The 20835-nt window shown below is 44.9% G+C and overlaps 1 protein-coding gene across 3 annotated transcripts in view; it reads right to left on the bottom strand.

Moving 5' to 3' along the window:
- Ascc2 (activating signal cointegrator 1 complex subunit 2) overlaps positions 1–13547 on the bottom strand; it is a 45817-nt gene extending 32270 nt beyond the window's left edge. Inside the window, exons 1-5 of one of the 3 annotated variants that reach the window (XM_075944152.1) lie at positions 13475–13538; positions 10541–10638; positions 4751–4909; positions 4245–4415; positions 885–1014 (exon numbers count right to left, since the gene is read on the bottom strand). In XM_075944152.1, coding sequence (XP_075800267.1) covers positions 885–1014; positions 4245–4415; positions 4751–4909; positions 10541–10621 — 541 coding nt within the window. In that variant the 5' untranslated portion in view covers positions 10622–10638; positions 13475–13538. Of the gene's footprint in view, positions 1–884; positions 1015–4244; positions 4416–4750; positions 4910–10540; positions 10639–13474 lie in introns of all 3 variants that reach the window. The other 2 variants (XM_075944156.1, XM_075944155.1) reach the window with 2 other exon arrangements.
- Between the last annotated feature and the right edge of the window lie 7288 nt (positions 13548–20835).

Raw genomic sequence — 20835 nt, 5'->3', positions numbered from 1 at the left:
CTGAGACATACCCTCTGCAGCAACCCCTACCACTTCCATTTCTGAGTGAACATATAGCCCACTTCTGTGTTAGGAAATACAACTTAGTGTCTACTCTTTTCACAGTCACACACAAAGTCTCCAAACTATGATCCCATCTGCTCTCTGCAATGCTGCATATTTTGGAGGCAGCCCCATTATCCCTGAAGCAGGAGCAGAAAGAACAAGAGTTCCAGGGTCACTTCTCCATAACTGTTGAGTTACAGCTTGGCTTCTTGATTACTACAGACTTTCAGGCAAGTCCCTTAAAGTTCAGCCTCAGTCTTTTCATCTATAAATGGGGACAATGACAGCACTGATCCCAGACAGCTCCTGTGTGCATCCAATGGAGATAACAAATAAGATATGCATATCATGACAGAGCCCAGGCCACATTCCAAAGAAGGCTAATGTCACTGTAATCTGACTTTCATTGCCAAAGCAAATTTCTCATTCATACCACTGACTGACACCTGCTTAACACTAAGAAATCCAGACATTTTGTTTTGGCTGTTGTTTGAGACAAGGTCCCAATTTAATAGTCAGCATGGCATGTAGCCCAAGGTGGCCTCAAACTCACAACCCTCTTGCCTCAACCTCCTGAGTGCTGGGATTGTGGTTATGCACCACCCAGCAAGACTCACAGATTCTTGAGGCACTGCCTGGCACAGTTTTGGTTTTGTTTTGACTCCCTCATTTATTTCAGAATTGACACATCTATGTGTGTATTATGTATGTATGCATATATTACAACTGTGGGGTAATTTCCCAGCACCACTTGTCTCTAATACTCCTGTACTGTGGAAACAAAGCATTTGTGACCTCTGGTTTGGCATGTGTACCCCCAGGTCCTACGTTCTACATACCTATCATTTTCTGGAGGAGTGGTGAGTTGCCTTTTCCAAAGAGCACACAGAGGTCCAGGATCTTTGGGATGTCAAAGAGGAAGTTATTGTAGAGGATTTCTCCAAATGCCGATGGAGAAATGAAGTGATCCTAAGGGGAAAGTACAGAGAGAGAATGGAAGCTAAATGTGCAGACAGCGCAACAGCAGACTCATGAGAAACCACACTGATGCTCTTCAGCTGGGGACAGGCTAATCAATGGTAGCACGCCTATACCTTATGTCTATAGCCTCAGTCTTTTCATCTATAAATGGGGACAATGACAGCACTGATCCCAGACAGCTCCTGTGTGCATCCAATGGAGATAACAAATAAGATGAATGTCTGAGCTATATGAAGACCCAGAATTATAGCGGTTCGGCAGTTTCATGTAAACAAAAACAGAAACACCATCAAAGAGTCAGTTGGGGTTTGTTTTTAAGTATTATGGGTAAATCAGCACAGTGTCTGGAGTTACATAAAAACAGTTCAACAAAATAAGCAAACTCAAGAGACATTAAACAAACAGTGGTAAGTATACAGTAGTGTGAGAGGAACATGGGATTCACTGTTCTGTATGCATCAAACTTTCACTCAGGTGTATGCATATATTTGGAATTTAATTATAATGAAAATGTGATTTAAAAATTAAGATCCATTGGGTTTGCTGGTGAGTGCCTGTAAAAAGTCAGTATTCAGAGCCAGGTGTGGTGGCACAGGCCTTCAATCCCAGCATTCAGAAGGCAGAGGCAAGTGGATCTCTGTGAGCTTGACGCCAGCCTGATCTACAGAGTGAGTTCTAAGATAGCCAGGGCTACAGGGAGAAAACTTGCTTCAAAAAAACAAAACAAAATCAGTATTCAGAGGGGCTGGAGAAATGGCTCAGCAGAAAGCACTTACTGCTCTTGCAGAGGACCCAGGTTTAGTTTTTACACCCACATGGTAGTTCACAACCTCCTATAACTCCAGTTCCAAGGGGTCTGATGTCTGATCTGAGGGCTCATATACACATGTGGTGTACATGCATATTAAAAAACTTACATATCAATATTTAGATGCTAAGACAGAGGATGGTGAGTTGGAGGTCAGTCTGGCTTACACAAGGAGATCTTGTCTCCACACAAAGAAGCAAATAAAACAAGATACTTTTTCACTGTGGTGTCAGGGACCAGATCCAGGGCCTTATATAAGCACGCTAGGCAATACTGTGTTACCAAACTACACCTCAACTCCAAGATCCATGTCTTTAAATTCTCTGTTCCCAGCCAACAAAAATTCCTGAAGGAAGGGCCAGAGTGCTGCTCTTGCAGAGGACCCTCTTCTGGCTTCCGTCGCATAATTTTTACATACATAAGTAAAAATTAAACGGAAATCTTAAAAAAAAAATTTCCAGTGGCTGTAGAAATGGGTCAACAGTTAAAAACACATACTGCTTTTTCAGAGAACTTGAGTTCATTTCCTAGTACTCACATAGGGCAGTTTACAACTTCCTACAACTCCAGCTCCAGTGGGATCTGGTATCTCTAGACTCCATACGCACCTGGACATACCAACACACACACATATATAATTAAAAGTAATAAAAATACACTGGGCAGTGGTGGCACCCACCTTTAATCCCATCACTCAGAAGGCAGAGGCAGGTGGATCCGAGTTCAAGGCCACCCTAGCCTACAGTGAGTTCTAAAATAGGCCAGGGCTACACAGAGAAATCCAAAATAATAATAATAATAATAAAATATATCTTTTAAAAAAACCTAGGTCTCACTAAGTAGACCAGGCTGGACTTAAACTCACAGAAATCTGTCTGCTTCTACCTCCTGAGCTACTGGAATTAAAGCTACTATTCCTCTCAAAACAAAGATTTTTAAAGAGTTTTTCTATTCCATGAAGGAACATGCATATTAACAGTAGTGACTCTGAAGGCTGGTGAGATGGCTCAGTATGTAAAGGTACTTGCCAACAAGTCTGATGACCTGCTTCAACCCCCAGGACCTATAGGGTAGAAGCAGAAGCCACTCTCACAAGTTGTCCCCTGACCTCCACACATGTGCACACATATGCACACACACTCAAAGAACAAAAAGTCCCTGAAGGAACATGTACCAATAGTAGTGTTACTGAGTGCTGACAATGTGTCTCAGTGGGTGAAGGCACTTGCAGCCAAGTCTGACGACCTGGGTTCTATCCCCAGGACTCACATGGCAGAAGGAGAGAAACAACTCCAACTCCTGCAAGCTGTCCTCTGACAAATGCACCTACACACACACACACACACACACAAATAAATAAAGAAATACAATTTTAAAAACCAGTCATAACTTTAAGCCAGGGGATTTTTATGAGTAGCACTCATTATCTTTCTCATATTTTTATAATTTTGAATAATTAAAGACAGCATTGATGATGTTTTTCAGTATTGGAGATGACTACTCATCATGCCAGGCTCTACCACTAAGGCAAACTCCCAGTAATGATTCTTTTTTTTTTTTTTTTAAATGTGTAGCCCAGGCTGGCCTCGAACTCGTGATCCTCCTGCCTCTGCCTCCTTCAGCAAATCCTACCGGCGTGCGCCACCACAACCGGCAGTAATGATTCTTTTAAGTGCATACATGAGGGTCTAGAGAGATGCTTTAGTGGTTAAGAGTGATTATGGCTCTTGCAGAAGACTACAGTTCCCTGTACCTACATGGGTGGTTCAAAACCACCTATAACTGCAGCTCCAGGAAATATGACACCTTCTCTGGAATCTTCAGCACCCACACACATGCACATATATAAATATGGAGAAATATACACATACAAATTAATTAAAAACAAAATAAATGTTTTTCAAAGTAAACATATGAGGGTTGGAGACATGGCTCAGAGGTTAAGAGCACTCAATTGCTCTTCCAGAGGTCCTGAGTCCAATTCCCAACCATCTGTAATGGTAACAAATTTCTTCTTCTGGTACGCATAAAGACAAAGCATACACACACAAAGACATACATGGAGACAAAGACTCACACACAAAAAATACACGAATAAATAGATCTTTAAAAAAGTACACGAGTTCTTCAGAAAGTCTGAGTCAATGTCGTTACCCTCTGTCACATGAATAAAGGCACTGTCAGCTGTGACAAGGACTCTGGGTTCCGGCTGATGAAAACACTGGGTGTACTGTGGACAGGCTGGTGGATTAGAGGACAAGGGGAAAAGGTGGCACAGATTTTTTCCCCCAAAAGACGGGAATAAAGAGGGCAGACACAGAGGAAAGCTGACACTCTCAGAGCTTTTTCCCAGGGGTAGAGCCTGGCAGAGGGTGTCGAATGGAGACTTGTCACGGAATCAGAGGCTTACTTTGGATTCCTTGTGAGTGGACATTCGAAGGAAGGTGAGGAAAACGCTGCGGTGTAGGTGCTTCTGCATGTCAGCAACCTCAGGGGTAGGGGCCACCCATTCATCAAACTTTCGGGGTACATAGCGCAGGTATGAATCCAGGCACTTCTGCAGGGTCTCATCAAAAACAACCTAAGCCAGGAGAGAAGACAGCAAGGATCAATTCCTGAGTTAGACTACACAGGTGTGCATGGCCCATCAGCCCTGACTTATTGCAAACACTCCAACCCAAGAGACCAAAGAGGTATGAATGAGCCCAGGGCTAAACACAAGTCTCTTAAAATGACACTTGGACAGTGAGTAAACATCAGGAAGGTTGCAACATGAGACAGCAATCCAAACCACTATTTGCTGTTAAGGATCAAGGAAGGTAGACAAAAAAGCAACTCCTAAGGGAGAGAAAAACAGCAACCAACCAAGGACATGTCATGTGCTTTGTCTTAGTGTTAATTTTGATAGAATGTTACCTGGCACCAGAATTTATCGTGAGGCAAGGCCAGGAGCCAGTCGAGGTCATTGGCTACGAAGGTGGCGCGTTCCAGGTACTCCTCCACTAGGGCGGGAATGTTGTCTTTAGGGGGCGGTTTGTATAACACAAAATACCGGTCTGCCTTCTGCTCAGGGTGCTACGGATCCAAAAACCACGTGTTAACGTGGCAGAGGTTAGTCAGTGAGGGCCCATTTGCCAACCCACAGCAATGACAGTACTTGGCTGTTCCAACCAGAGACCCTCCAAGGAGCTTGTAAGTATAAAGAACCCAGTGTGTCTAACAAAGGCGCCATGGTTGCACCTAGAGAACACAGGCGGTTGTTAAAAACATGTTTTTAGAGAATTTTTAGTGGTGTGGGACAGATTAAGGTAAGAGAAAGGACACAAAACTCTAATATAAACAGGTTTGGAATGTTTTTTAAAGTCTATGTATTCACATATTGGCACACACTTGTAAAAAAACAAGTGAGGGGGTTCTGGAGAGATGGCTCAGAGGTTAAGAGCACTGGCTGCTTTTCCAGAGGACCAGGGTTCAATTCCCTGCACTCACATAGCAGCTCACAACTGTCTATAACTCCAGTTCCGGGGGATCTGGCATCCTCACAGATATACATGCAAGTAGAACACCAATTTACATAAAAATAAACATTAAAAAAAGAAGGGGATAATCCCCAAAATTTATAATGGCTATCTTGAGGTTAGGAAATTATGGCTTCAATATATTTTTCAGGACTTTTTTTAGAGACAAGAGCTCACTGTGTAGATCAGTTGGCATCACACTTAAGAGATCTACCTGCCTCTGCCTCCCATGTGCTAGAATAAAGGTGTCATCATGTTTGACCTTATTTTCCCATTTTTAAACAGTGAACATATATTTTTAAGATTAATATTTAATTATCAAGTAACACATAAGCATCTTTTTTTACTCTGTGGTCAGAATGGGTATGTGAGGCCCTGGGGTCAATCCCTGGCATGGTGGGGAGAGGTTAAGGAGGAGAAGGGAGAAATAAAAGGCGAGGAGGGAAAGGAGAGAGAGGAGGGAGAGAGGAAGCACATTCCTCGTTTCCATGGCCTCCCCGGAGAAACCACTGGCCATATGCTGTCCTAGTCACCTTTCTAGGTTTTTACATTAGAACATAGGGTAAGCACATCAAGTTTTTACATTAGAATATAGGGCAAGCACATCAAGTATCTGAGTCTGCTTTCTTTCTCTGATATAATCCGATATAACAGCATCATATTCTATATATCACTATTTTCCTTTATATAGCCAAAAAAAAACCTCTACTAATTTTTTTTAAAGATTTTTATCAAGTAGCTGCAGATCTCGGCTTCAGAGTCACAAGTTCTCTCTCCCAGCCTAACCATGAACAAACCCCACTTTGTTCACCTAATGAAGAGCCGATGGGCTCGAGGGCTCAGCTTTCACCCCAGTCTAAGTGAGAGTGGCTTTCTCAGGGGAAGTTGTAATAGGAGGAGGGCCAGGCCTCAGCTCTTATCAGCCACAGCCTCCCACTTCCACAGCCAGCTCTAGAACAATCAAGAACCGTGTGGGCCTCTGCAGGAGTACGCAAGTACCACAAGCTCCGTAAGGATTCACTGCAGTCCTTTAGCATACAGGTCTAGGGGACCCTCTCCCATTTACAGAGTGGCAGCCTTTCCAGCCACTAATCTGTTGAAAAGAGAGCTTATCTCCTTGCATTCCAAGCTTCCTTCCTCCCTGACCTGCTGACACTCTTTACAGGGTCCCTACCAAGTGTTGGGGACAAGAAAAGACCTGTACTGCAGGTCTCAGATCAGAGTTTCAAGTCTTCTCCAAGTCACAAGGTTTACGTTCCACAGAGGAAGACGCACATCTAAGTCACCAAGGAAGCCCTAAACAGATGAAGCGACAACTTAGGCCTGGAGGGTCATAGGAGCACAGGAGGAAAATAGCAGCCCCTGGAAAAGGAATGTTTCTCAGGTGAGCCAGTACCTAAACTGAACCAAGAGGAGGAAAAGGATTTTTAGGTGGAGGAAAGACACCTTGCCCTCTCTTCCCCATCCCTCCCTTGTTCTTTCTTTCTTTCTTTCTTTCTTTCTTTCTTTCTTTCTTTCTTTCTTTCTTTCTTTCCTTCCTCCTTCCTTCCTTCCTTCCTTCCTTCCTTCCTTCCTTCCTTCCTTCCTTCCTTCCTTCCTTTCTTTCTTTCTTTCTTTCTTTCTTTCTTTCTTTCTTTCTTTCTTTCTTTCTTTCTTTCTTTCTTTCGTGTGATGATAGAGTCCTGCAGGCCTGGAATTTGCTATGTAGACTAGGCTGGGCTCAGACTTAATAGAAATCTGCCTGCCTCTGGGACTGAAGGTGTGTGCCACAATTGGTGGAGCAGGTACGCTAAACTCACTATTTCCTTTTTCATCTACAATTAGCTAAAAGGGAGACAGTAGTCTCCTTGTCTGTCAGAGGAGGAAACAAAGACTTAGTAAGGTCCAAGAACTTTCCTAAGGTCTTAAGGTTAAACAGGCATCTGAGGCAGGATTGGAAGCAAAGCTTACAATGAGGACCAACACACACATGCTACCCTGAGCTCACTGCTTGTCCTTCTGACCTTCTTACCTCCCGGACTAGGGTTTACCACAGCTCTGCCCAGCACCTGCATTGTGCTCACCTGACTACAGCACTTGCTAAACAGCATCAAAGTCACTTTTGGATCAGTTTTGTTGGGTACGGGGGGGGGGGGGGATTATAGAAGAACACAGGGAACTTTTAGGGAAGGTAAAATGTCCACTGTCTTGCCCGTTGGTGATGGTGACAGTTTCATTGATATCTTACCAATGTCAAAAAAATCAAAGTGCTGATTTTATTTTTTTAAAATATTTATTTATTTATTATGTATACAATATTCTGTCTGTGTGTATGTATGTCTGCAGGCCAGAAGAGGGCCTTATTACAGATGGTTGTGAGCCACCATGTGGTTGCCGGGAATTGAACTCAGGACCTTTGGAAGAGCAGGCAATGCTCTTAACCACTGAGCCATCTCTCCAGCCCCAAAGTGCTGATTTTAAATATGCAGTTTACTGGCTTTCAATGATACTTCCTCCGGGCTTGACATTGAGAGGACCTCCACACGTTCATCAGCTGAACAAGAGAATGAATGGCCAGATCTTGCCTCTGAGGGGCTTAGAATGACAAGCCCCGTAAGAGGGAACTCTACTCCATAATGAGTAGCCATAGGTGGCTTCAGAGCAGGAGAGTAGCAGCTCCAGGGGCGTCTCTCCTAATCAAGTTTAACCCCACCTTTCAATACGACTCGTTTAGGGCCTCTCTGCTCTGGAAAACTAGGGAAACACTGCCCTTCAAGCCTCTACATCTGGACAGGAACTCATTTTTTTACTGTCCTTCAAGGAATGGCCTAAGGGTCCAACCATATTTCTTACAGGCTTTTCAAGTGCATGATCCTTGAAAAGTAAGAACTACTCAATTAACATCAATAAGCTCTACTCTCACTCTGAAGAGGCATTTAATGCCTGCTCCTGGGGCAGAGATCTTTTTGCCCCAAGCTGAGACTCAAAAGACAAAACCCTACCTGCACTCAGGACAATGTTTCAGGAGCTTAATGTTCCGCAGTCTGAACCAACAAGACCAGGAAATTGTCTTTGAGCTAATCTGTCGCCCCACCCTACCCCATTCAACGTCACAGCTGCTACTTGTTCTCACCATCCTAACTGCTCTGCTCTAGGCAGAGGACTAACTCACAGAGGGTTCATGTAATCCTCACAGTCACCCCACTATTATTAGCCCATTATTATCTTTCTTTGGATCCTGAGACCTAGTGAGGTTAAAGAACTTGCCAAATATGTACAAAGCCCATGTTCACTAGCTCTGCCATAGTGCTACCCCCAGGGATCTGTGCTTGATCCAAGAGTCAGGCTCCCTCAAGCATTCCCGAGTTCCCCAGCCAGGGCCTTCCTTCCCCTCCTGCTTTGTCCAGATAGAGCTAATTCACCATCAACACCCAGTTTAAACACAGGGGTAACCTGGGGAGGTGGGCACGAAGTCTCATCCCTAGCTTTGGAACTGTTGGCAACTAACAGTTGATGGAGGGTAAAGTCAGTTCTCTCTAAAGGCACAGTTGCTGGTGGGTTGAGCACCTTCTAAGAAAGGTCACACATCCAAAAGCATATGGTCAGCACCAACTGGACTTGATAGGCTTCATAAAACAAGAGGACACAAAGTTAGCTGGGTGAGGAATCGGGGATGAATCTGCACAAAATTCTCAAAGAACTAGTTATAAATGAGGGGGGGAAAGGAAGAAGAAAAGTTAATCTGAGTGCTTTGCTCAGAATGGTTTGGCCCACACGAGGTATCCCATACATGTTACGTTCTATTATTAGAGACTGAAGAGGAAATAATAAAGCCAACCAAAATGCACAAAATAAAACACTTAGCTCCCATTTCCCACAACTTTACTCAAGCCTCCAGAAACTATTTCTTCCCACCTTGCGCACGTAAGCTCATATTCTTGGGAAATCTACAAGTGGGTACAAGGACTCAAATCCCCACTTCTGTCCCTTTCTTTAGCAGCCTGGCACCTCTCCATGGCTCTAATCTCTCTCTGATGGTGGGAACTGGCACGTTTACAGCCTCCTTAGTTTTCGGTCTCACAGGCCCTGTCAGAGGCCCTTATGTCTCACTTCTTGCCCCAGATAAGAGACTGGCCCGACCTCTGAAATCACTGATCCAATACAAGCATGAGCAGCTGCTTAGATTTAAACACATTTATATTCCTACATGCAATCTTAAGGCCACCACAAAGGCCAATCACCAAACCAGGACTTGGAGCCATTTCTAGTCCAGCTCAGACTAAATCAAAACTCTTATGAAGCCGGGCAGTGGTGGCGCACGCCTTTAATCCCAGCAGAGGCAGGTGGATCTCTGGGAGTTCGAGGCCAACCTGGTCTAGTTCCGGGACAGGCACCAAAGCTACAGAGAAACCCTGTCTCGAAAAACCAAAAAAAAAAAAAAAATCCAAACAAAACAAAACAAAACTGTTATGATTTTGGTCTCTTTAAGAGACAAGCCATGCCCACTCCCTCCCCCATTCACTGAGGCAGGCTGATCTTCAGCTTTTGGCCTAAGCTCGCTCTTTTCCATCTTCCTCTCGGGGAGGCAGCTTGGCTTCTGCCTCTCTCCCCACTTCTCCCCCCCTTCTCTCTCTTTTTGTCCTCTTCTCCTTCTTCCCCCCTCCTCTAAGTAATAAATATCCAATTCTATTCTGTATGATGTGTCTGTCCATATGCCTCCACCGCCTGCTCATACTGCCGGGCTAGCTGGGACCAGCCTGCCCGCCATGTATCTCCCTGCCTGGGACCAGCCACCTCTCGGGGACCTGCAGCTGTCTCTGCCTGGGACTGGCTGCTCCTAGGGTCCTCTGCCTGCCGCCACAAGGCCTGCTACCACCATTTGGGAACCTACAGCATTTCTGCTGCTTACTGCCACTGGAGATCTTGCAGCATTTTTAAAAATCATAACAAAAACTGCCTTCAGACTGACTGGAAATAAAATAAATGCTTTGGGGAGGGGACCTGACATAGAAGATACTATTCAAATTTCCACTGTTCCTCAGAAATAAAGTTCTATACTAGGCTTGCAAGGGCATAGCAGCGTCTCAACTACTCGGCAGTAGCCATTGGCCCTAGGGTTATTCCTGGAACAGAAAAGGATTTACTTTTTGTTTCTGGAATTGCAAGTCTGGTTGCTATCAGGCTGAACAACATCAAGACATTGGCTCACCAGCGCTGGCGAAGTCCTCGGCTTTCCTGTCTTCGGGTCTTTGTGAGTGATCTGGAGTTGCTCCAGGGGCAGAGCTGGCATTGTGCAGTGTGACCCTCCTGAAAGGAATATGGATGGGAAGAAGAGAGCAGACACACAGACTCCTAGAGGCAAGGCCTAGTCTGGGACTGAGCCCAGCACCAGCATCGACCCCTGGCCACAGTGAACTCCTCATGTGGGCTTTCAAGACCTGGTATGCATCTGCTGCGTAAAGGGATGATTTTTTTGCCTAAAACAGTTCTCAACTCTGAAGAAAAATACCGTCCAGATAACTCCACTCCCATAAGAAAGAAGTCCTAGCTAAAAGCACCTAGACTACTTTTTATGTTTTGTTTTTATATTGCTGAGATGGAACTCAGGGCCTCAAGCTGTACTCAAGCACCTGTGGGCACTGTGAAGACACTACCCACAGTTCTTTTTCTTGCTGTCTTTCCTATAATCAGCACAGGCCTAGCAGATGCAGCCTCACCAAATGAAGGATGAAAGACTATGAGGAGCAATCTTCTTTGCTGTGGTGGGGACAGAACTCATCACGGATGCTAGTCTAGTCCATCTGAGTTACGTTCTTCAGAAGAAAAAGAAACTCTTCTCAATTCTTAGGGGACCTTTGGTCTTTTAAGGGTTGGGACAATGGACTCTTCCTCATATATAGAGAGTGTTAAGACTTCTCCGGGCTTCAGAGGAAGGCATGACAAACTAACAGAAGGAAGAGAAAATCCATAGGAATCTTCCAACACATGATCCCTACCACGAAGGGGCCAAATTGGATTCAAAGGCAGTAGTTGGTCAGCTGGGTACAGCTCAGTGATAGAACTTGTGCTCACCACATGCAAGTCCCTGGATTCAATCTCAAACAAAAATAAAATAATAAAATAATCACAAAGTGGATATGGAAATAGCTCGGTCAGCATCATCCAGGCTGCACAAGCATGAGAATCTGAGTTCAGTTCCCAAAACCACATTAAAAACGTGGAATTCTGCGTTGAGAAAGCAGAAGGTGAGAGTTTCCTTTTCCAGTCAGTACAGTCTACTAGACAAGCCCTATCTCAAAAGCAAAACAAACAAACAAACACAAAAGGTAGATGACTTGAGGAACAATTCCAACTCCTGAGGTTGATCTTTGACCTCCACACACATACATCTGTGCCCACATATATGTGAACACAGCTCACAAAGCCAAACCAGCAGACCAGCTCTTCCATGGTCCCTATTTCTAACACCACTTATTATTAGTGAAAACACGTGTATTGGTTGAATCAGGGAATTAAGCCTTTCAAAAGACATGCCAGTAAAAAGTCCCAATGACAACAAGAAACAAATCAAGACTAGCAGCAGGAAATCACTATGTCCTGACAGATTTTTGAGGATATCATCAGCCACTGGTTACCAGGTTGTGTGGCCCAGCCCTGGTGATATGAGACGTACTGACGAGAGAACAGCAATGTGCTTGCTAGACACTGAGCACTCTCCTAAATGCTTTCCTTGGCACTTTAATTTACCTTTTAAACTATTTATGAGACAATGTCTTGGGATACAGGCTGGTTCTTAGCTCCAGCAATCTCCTGCCTCAGCCTCTTGAGTACTGGCATACATCACAACATGCAATATTACATCTAGCTCGCTCTTTTCCTCTCTCTCTCTCTCTCTCTTTTTAGAGGCAGGGTTTCTCTAGCTTTGAGGCCTGTCCTGGAAGACAGCTCTTGTAGACCAGGCTGGTCTCGAACTTTACAGAGATACACCTGCCTCTGCTTCCCTAGCGCTGGGATTAAAGGCGCTACCACCTACTGGCTTTTCTTCTTCTTCTTTTTTTATTGTACTTTTTATTTTAAATTTTGAGACTGGGTAGACAGGGTCTCATGTAGCTTAAGCTGGTTTTGAACCAATCCTCCTGTCTCAGCACCTTAAGTACTGGGATTACAGAAATGTGTCACCACACCTGGCTCTAGATACTTCAGTCCTTACTATGTACCAGGTAACGATGTTCAGAAAATACCAACATGGGCAAAGAACTGACCTGGTGGTGCCATTCACAAAACTTAGTCTTCAGGAGAACAGGTAGAAAACCAACTGCCACCCAGCTAATAATCAGTGTCATGATGTTTGCCGAATGTGCAAGGTTCATGAAGTTTAAACAAAAATGACTTAGAGGACAGGGGGATCAAAGAGGATTTGAGTTTTCACTTAAAGTATGGGTAAAAAGTAAAGCAAAAACCAGACTTTGAGTTGTAAAACACCAGGACAGCCATGCACCACTATACCTCTTATTCTGGGCAGGGCAGCAAAGGCCAAACGTTAAGAAAGTGTTTTCGAGGAAACTAACAACTGTTATACAGCCAAGGAGCATCTCCAAGGCTACTGCTGCCTCAGTTTCTCTGACTGTCACCCATCACTTTGCTGGTCTCGGTTCAACATCCCTCTGTTTAGAAACCTTCCCAGAGCTTCCCTGAAATAATCTCTGTCCTTGTGACTGATTGTCATATCTTTAGCTGCTTTATGCATTTACTGGCTGACTGTCTCCTTCCTCTAGACTCTAAGTTCCACGAGGGCAAGAGCCTTGTCTCTTCTGCTGTTTGTAGTCCCGGCGCCTAGTTCTGTACCAGGCACATGAGAGTCAATCAACAAACACATGCTGAAGGAATGAAAGCCGAGGACACTGAAGCTTGGGAGGAGGAGGTGGGGACTGGGGTTTGTCCCAGGCCACTGTGGGGCCAAGCCTTAAACCGAACCGGAACTCCAGGTTCCGGTTCTCTTGGCCTCGCTGGGGCGACTCACGGCCCCTGGGGCAATGTTAGCCTGGTCCCGCCGTGAAGCCCGTATGCTGGGGGTGCCGAGGGTGCCCGAAGCACGGCGTGGCTCCTGCCGAGCTCCACTGGTGGGGACCGGGCACTCACTCACCTCCCGGCTCCACACCCGCGACGTGCAGCCGCCGTACACGGTGACAGCTTACACACAGCCAACACTTCCGGGGTCAAATGGCGATTCCGCAGGCGCAGACAGGAAGCCCTGCCCTGCTCTCCCGGCCCCTCCCCCGGAGCCAACTGTCCGGGAAGATGCTGGGGCCGGGCCACGCCCCTATGATACGACCCCGCCCCCTGGAGGTACTGCGGCTTCAACGAGGCGGCCCCGCCCGTTGCAGGCTTAGGGACGTGACCCTGCTCTTTCTTCCTCCGTGGCCACCCTCCCCCTAAGGCATTCCAGTTTGGGAAGCTCTCAAAATCCCGGTTTACACTTCCTCAGTTACCTTTTTACAAATTTAATTCAGAAAATTTTTGTTTGTTTTTGTCTTGTGTTTTTTGTTTTTCGAGACAGGGTTTCTCTGTGTAGCTTTGGAACCTGTCCTGGAACTTGCTCTGTAGATCAGGCTGGCCTCGAGCTCACATAGATTCTCCTGTCTTTGCCTCTCAAGTGCTGGGATTAAAGGCGTGTGCCACTTTAAATCAGAAAGGCTGAGAGAAACTATCTTAAGAGTAGGATGCAATTTTTCCTAGAAAAGACTCAGATGATGCAGAGCTAATGGCTCACAAGCCTGGATAAGAATCATCACAGAAAACTAGTTGCTAATACTCATCGGCAAGTTCTGGGGATGCTAGCCCTCAGGAGACTGAGGAATGACGGAGAATTCCAGGCCAGCTAGGGTTATGCCCTGGAAGAGCTCACACTGTAGGAGAAACAAGGAAACTAATAGCTACGAAGTCATGGGATAGATGTTAAGTTGCTGAAGAAGGGGGCGATGGGCTTTAAACCAGAAATGGGGCGAGAGGCGTTTGCTAATCGGTTATATTTCACAATGTAACAAATTCTCATAGACTGCGACTTAGAACAACATAACCCACATTTTCTGTAGGTTAAGAATCTAGGCATAGGGCTGGAGAGTTGACTCAGCGGTTGGGAACATTGACTGCTCTTTCCAAGGACCCAAGTTCAATTTCCAGCACCCACATGGCAACTCACAACCTTCTGTGACTCCTGTCCCAAAGGATTTGGTATCCTCACACAGTCCTGCATGCTGGCAAAACCCCAATGCACATTTTTAAAAAAATCTTTAAAAAAGGAGCTTGCTTCAAGGAATGCAAGCTGAGAAGGCAGTAGGGAGCCTCTAGGAAGACAATCTCACCACATCACAAAGGTGATTTCTCTTTTGCTGTGTTCTGTTTGTTAGAATCAAGTCACAACTCCTGCTGAGGATATGAGCAGCAGGATATGGGGATCAGAAAGAAGCATCTTAGAATTGGCCTGCCAAGTAGACATGACCCATCTACCCTGGGTCTCAGGACATAATAGAGGTAGTTGTGATATAATGAAAATATTTATTATACTTCAGATAATGGATTATGAACTTCATGTCTATTATTTCCTTGACTACAAAAATTGTAAGAAGTAGAAGGCAGTCGTAGTGATACATACCTATAATCCCAGTTCTTCAGTGCCTGAGACAAGAAGAAAACCAGTTCAAGGCTAGCCTGGCTCAGATGGCAAGTTCCAGGCCATTTTGTTGAGACATTTAGAGTCCCAGAGCCAGTAAGAGAGTAGAGTGGGGATAGAATCATCCCTGCATGGCTCCAGAACCTACATTTATGACCTTCTTAGGCTCAAGAGCTAAGTTTAGAGGAGTCTCAAGTCTAGTAGAAGCTGTGACCACACGCCACAAAATGTGTCCGGATAGTGTATACTCCCCTTACCATTATCATATTTTAGTTAATCTAATCTTCTATTGTCATGGAAAAGACTGTCTTGCTTTTCTTTGTCAGCAAATATGTTGAGCACAAAGGAAATCTGGTCTGTACCTGGGTACTTGGTTGGAAGGAAATCCTTTGGTACAAGGAACATTTAATTAGGACTTCCACAGAAAATGAATGTGCTGTTTTCATCTTTCTCTATGAGTATAAAGATACTCAAATTACTGAGGTCTTGAAGCTACATACTATAATGGTAGACAGACAAAAGACATCCAATGAGACACCCAACTTGGGGCTGTAGGTATGATTCAGGGGTGGGGTTCAAGGTCTAGGTTCAGTTCCCAGCACAACAACCGGAGCTGGAAAATAACCTCATTTCTCCAAACGTACTTTGTTTAGCCTCATTTCATTTCTGTAGACCAAGCTGGCCTCGAACTCACAGAGATCCACCTGCCTATCTCCCCAGTGCTGGTACTAAAGGCATGTAGGACCACTTCCAGCTTTCTTTTCTTTCTTTTTCTTTTTATGGGGTCTTATTGTGCCTATTATACAGTTTAGGCTGGACTTGAACTCACAATCCTCCTGTCTCAGTCACTCAAGTAAATGTTAGGATTGCAGGCTTGAATCACCATATAGGACCCAACAAATACCTTGCTGTGTTTTTTAAAAAAATGTTTTTCTTTTGCTTGTTACTGTGTGAGTGAGGTGGTGGTTGGAATGAGAGAGAGAGCAGTGCCACAGTGTGCATGCTGAGGTCAGAAGACAGCTTTTAGAAGTCAGTTCTCACCTTTCACCTTGTTGAGGCGGGTCCCTCTTGTTTGGGTAGCACACGTCCTATCTTTAAAAAGGATCATTGTGGATCAGGTGATGGTGGCGCACGCCTTTAATTCCAGCACTCAGGAGGCAGAGGCAGGTGGATCTCTGTGAGTTCAATGTCAGTCTGGGCTACAAGAGCTAGTTCCAGGACAGCTAGGGCTGTTACACTGAGAAACCCTGTCTCGAAAAACAAAAACAAACCCATAAATAAATAAGTAGGTAAAGTTATTTTCCATCAGGTCCACATGGTAGAAGGGGATAACCCCAGAACCCATGTGGTGGAACAAGAGAAATGACTACAGCAAGTTATCCACACCACATGTTGTGGGGTTGTGCACATGCACACACTAAATAAATGTAAAAAGTAATTAAATAAAAAGGATTCCCTAAGTTCCCTAATTCTCACCTTATCATTGTAAGATTTATATAAGATAATATAGAAAATTTCAACACATAGCAGCAATTTGCTATGATTTGGATCTGAAACGAACCCCCAAAAATCATGTGCTAGAGATATGGATGTCAGCTGATGACATATCAAGAGGTGGGGGAAACCTTAGGGCATGTGGCCTAGTGGGCAGAAGTAGGACACTGGGGAGCATCCTGGAGGAATGCATCTTGCTTCCAGTGGTACAGCTCCTTTCCCCTCTGACCTTCCTCCTCTCTTCTGTTCTCTCCTCTCTTTCCCCCTCTTTCCTGGCTGCCACAAAGTGACTATCTCCCTTCCACATGTGCACCCCATTTTGCTTTAGCCTCAACACAGCCCCAGAAACAATGAAGCCAAATAAACTTGGTCTGACCGCTGGTGAGTTGATATTCTCAGACATTTTGTTACAGTGACTGAAACCTGACTAATACATGGGCGTCCAAGAAATTTTAGTGGAGAGGAAGGACACAGAGGGAGAAAGAAAGGAAGGAATGGGGTGGGGGAGAAGAAGAAAGGGTAGAAGTAAGGAAGACACAAGGAAGGCTGCAAGGGAGCGAGGGAGAAGGGAGGGGAAAAGGCAGGGAGCAGGGAGACTGTTGTTGGAGCGTTATCCTCACATCCCTTCCCTCTTTCTCCTGTCCCAAAACAGAACCATAAGGAACGTGAGAGTCTGAAAGGAGGCATCTTTCTTTGAGATAGCACATATCCAACTAAAATTAACTTAAAAAGCCAGTCAAACAGTTGAAGTCTCTGGCCAGGTGGTGGTGGCACACACCTTTAATTTGGGCTCTGGGGAGGCAAAGGCAAGTGGATCTTTGTGACTTTGAGGCCAGCCTGGTCTACAGAGTGAGTTCCAGGACAGTCAGGGCTACATAGAGAAACCCTGTCTCGGAGAACCAAAAAAAAAAAAAACAAAGTAAATAAATAAAATAGAACAAACAACAAAAACAAAACAGATGAAACCTCAATCCAGACACCAGTTATGCACACATGCAAAGAAATTTCTTGACCTGTATTTTCTTCCAAATGAGAACAGCAACTAACAACTTAAAGGGCAAATATTTTGGTTGGCAAAGGAGAGGAGCATCCATGGTGCTTACTGCCAACCAAGTGTAAGGGTCATTAGGGAGAAAGCTGTCAAGTGGAGTGAGAAAATTAGCACAGGACACAGTACCCAGACCTGAGTCCTGCCTGGCTTGGATGACAGAGCCAGTGAATCAGTTTTGCTTTTCTTTGTTCTTTATTCCTCCAGCAAGTGTGTTGACTGGCCCACTCCTCTTCTTAAGTTTTTCTTCCTTCCTTCCTTCCTTCCTTCCTTCCTTCCTTCCTTCCTTCCTTCCTTCCTTCCTTCCTTTCTTTCTTTTTGGTTTTTCAAGGCAGGGTTTCTCTATGTGACAGCCTTGGCTGTCCTGGAACCAGCTGATCTCGAACTCACAGACGTCCACCTTCCTCTGCCTCCTAAGTGCTGGGATTAAAGGCGTGCACCACCTCGCCCAGTTTAGGTTTTCCGACTAGTCCACTTTGGTTACTCTGTAGGGTAACCCCTCGGACTCAGCATACATGACTCCTGATGCAGTACTGTCCTTTGGATCTGGGAGTCCCACCCCACACCCGCCAAGGACTCAGGTATTACAGGTTTTGTGCCCAACCTATGTCACTATTAAGAGGCATTGCTCTCTCATTGCTCATTTAGAATGAGTCTTTGAAGGGGATTATGGAGCCCTGGTCTCTTCTTCCTCCTTTGATTCACAGTCTTGAAGACCTTTTGCTCTGCACACCCTCCTGCCGAGATATGTTACCACAGGCCCAAAGCAAAAGGGTAAATTGGCTGTGACCCAAAACTATGGGTTGAAACAAACCCTTTCTCTTTATAAATAGATTTGTGCTTTGCATAGTAATGGAAACCTAACACACTTAAAGTTTAGCCATTTGAATTGTATTAGCTATCTAGCACTGGAAGCAAGTCATTATAACGTAGGGTACTAAACACTAATAATAACTTCTTATCTTACACAGTGTTAGTGGGCTCCAAAGTGACTCATTTAGACGGCTCTGGCTCAGGGTCTTTCAGGAAGATGCAATCAGATGCCAGTTGGGAATGCCGTCATCTGGAGGTGTTCTCATTTGTTTTATCTTGCTATGATAAAATACTCTGGCCAAAAACAATTTGGAGAGGAAAGGGTTCATTTGGCTTGCACTTCCAGATGACAAGCCATGGTGAGTGAAGTCAGGTCAGGACTTCAAGCAGGAACTGAAGCAAAAACTTGCTAACTTGCTCTCTGGCTCATGCTTCTCTACCTTTCTTATATTGCCCAGCCTACTTGCCTAGGGATGGTGTCACCTACAGTGAGCTGGGCCCTCCCACATCAATCACTAATACAGACAACCTGTCATAAACATGGCCATAAGCCAGTCTGATTGAGCCTTCAGTTCGAGTGATTTGTCAAGTGATTCTAGATTGTATTAAGTTGACGATAATGGGTAACCAGCACAGGAGGCTTGGTTAGAGCAAGATCTTGTATAAAACAAACAAAAATAAATAAATAAAAGCTTCCATCACATCCCCAAAGAGCTTCACAATCCGACCTGTAGGGAGCATTTTATATTCAAACCCTGAGACCCCAACAGGGTGAAAATGGAGCTTCTAGACTTCTCAGGCTGTAGGCTCTGAAACTCACAGTGTCGCTTCTTCCACACTTTAGATTGAAGCAAGTTCAAGCAGAATGTGGTGCCTGTAATCCCAGCACCTGGGAGGCAGATGCAAGAGGATTGCCATAAGTTCAAGACCAACCTGGTTCACATAACAAGTTCCAGACCAACTAGGGATAAATAGAAAGACCCGGTATCAAAATAAAAATACATATATATGTATACATTTTACAAATAGTAGCTGTCTTGTTTCCTGTTCACTAGCCTGTAAACAATATATATGTATATACATATTATAAAGCCAGTTTTGTGTGTGTGTCCATGTGTAGAGAGGCCTACACACACACACACACACACACACACAGAGTGTATACAGGCATTCATGCAGGTCAAAACATAACTTCCCTTTTATTATGTGGGTTCCAGGTGTTGGGGACTGTGAACCCCCAGACCCTGAATTTCCTATAAACAACTTGTTTTCCTGTGCTTGCAGCTGCCCTGAACACAAGACCCTCTGGAGTTTCCGATGGCAGGGGAGTGGTTTCTGATGGGCTTGCAGCTGAGAGGGTGTGGCTATTGGTCAAGGAGACCCTATATAAGCTGCCCTGGAACACAATAAAGTGGGCATTCTTGATTCAAGGGGGCATTCTCGCGGATGACCCATGTCTCTGTCTCTGTGTGTTTATGTATGTATTTCAATCTCCAGCCCCTTGCCTATAGAGCAGGGATTGAATGCAGGTTCTCAGGCTTGGTAGCAGGCACTGTTACATTCCTAGCCATCTCACTGGCCCCACATAATAAATAAAGATTTATTTATTATGTTTACAATGTTCTGCCTGCATGTATCCCTGCAGGCCAGAAGTTGGCACCAGATTTTATTACAGATGGTTGTGAGCCACCATGTGGTTGCTGGGAATTGAACTCAGGACCTGTGGAAGAACAATCAGTGCTCTTAACCACTGAGCCATCTCTCCAGCCCCCCACATCCAACTTTTCACATGAGTACTAAGGACCAAACTCAGGTCCTCATACGAGGCCCTTGGAGCAGCACTTTATTGATGGAGCTATTTCCCAAGCGGCATAAGGCCAGTGTGCTTCGAGGGAGAGGGGAATTAGCCCTCCTTCCTCTCACAATCTCTTTCTCTATATATAGATGCTGTTTTCATTTGCAATCTACCAAAGCCAGGGAGACTACTGAATGAGAAAGATTGGTGTGAGGGCTGACAATGTGTAAAGAAGCACCCTCAAGAGAAATAACTAATAGCAGTTAAAATGTCTTTGCAAAGTGTTACATAAATATAGGGTTTCATAATCTACTCCGTCCCCAGTCAGCAACTGTTGTCGCCGGCAGTTTTCCATTAAGCCAAGCTTTCTTTCAATAGGTCTCTGCTCAGCATCTCCCCACCCCCCCGCCCTCTGCTGAATCCATCAAAGCTTTTGCTGATTCTGGAAGAATCCAGAGAATGAGCACTGGGCCTCTGACAGCAAAGCAGCCGCTCCACATTCTCCCCCTGCTCTCCCAACCCCTGGCTTTAGCGAGAAAACTGAGTCAATGATAACGAAGGCCAGGCCTCCTGGCTCTGAAGGTGCAAGGTGTGATCTGAAGGCAGCTGTTATCCTCACATTAATCTACAAGCAGCCCTTGTCTTTCCTCCTGTCGCCAGTCTGTGAACCACAGAAAGGTTGAC

The sequence above is a fragment of the Microtus pennsylvanicus genome, chromosome 12 (assembly GCF_037038515.1).
Source record: "Microtus pennsylvanicus isolate mMicPen1 chromosome 12, mMicPen1.hap1, whole genome shotgun sequence".
Lineage (NCBI taxonomy): Eukaryota > Metazoa > Chordata > Mammalia > Rodentia > Cricetidae > Microtus > Microtus pennsylvanicus.
This window is presented reverse-complemented; position numbering and strand designations above follow the sequence as displayed.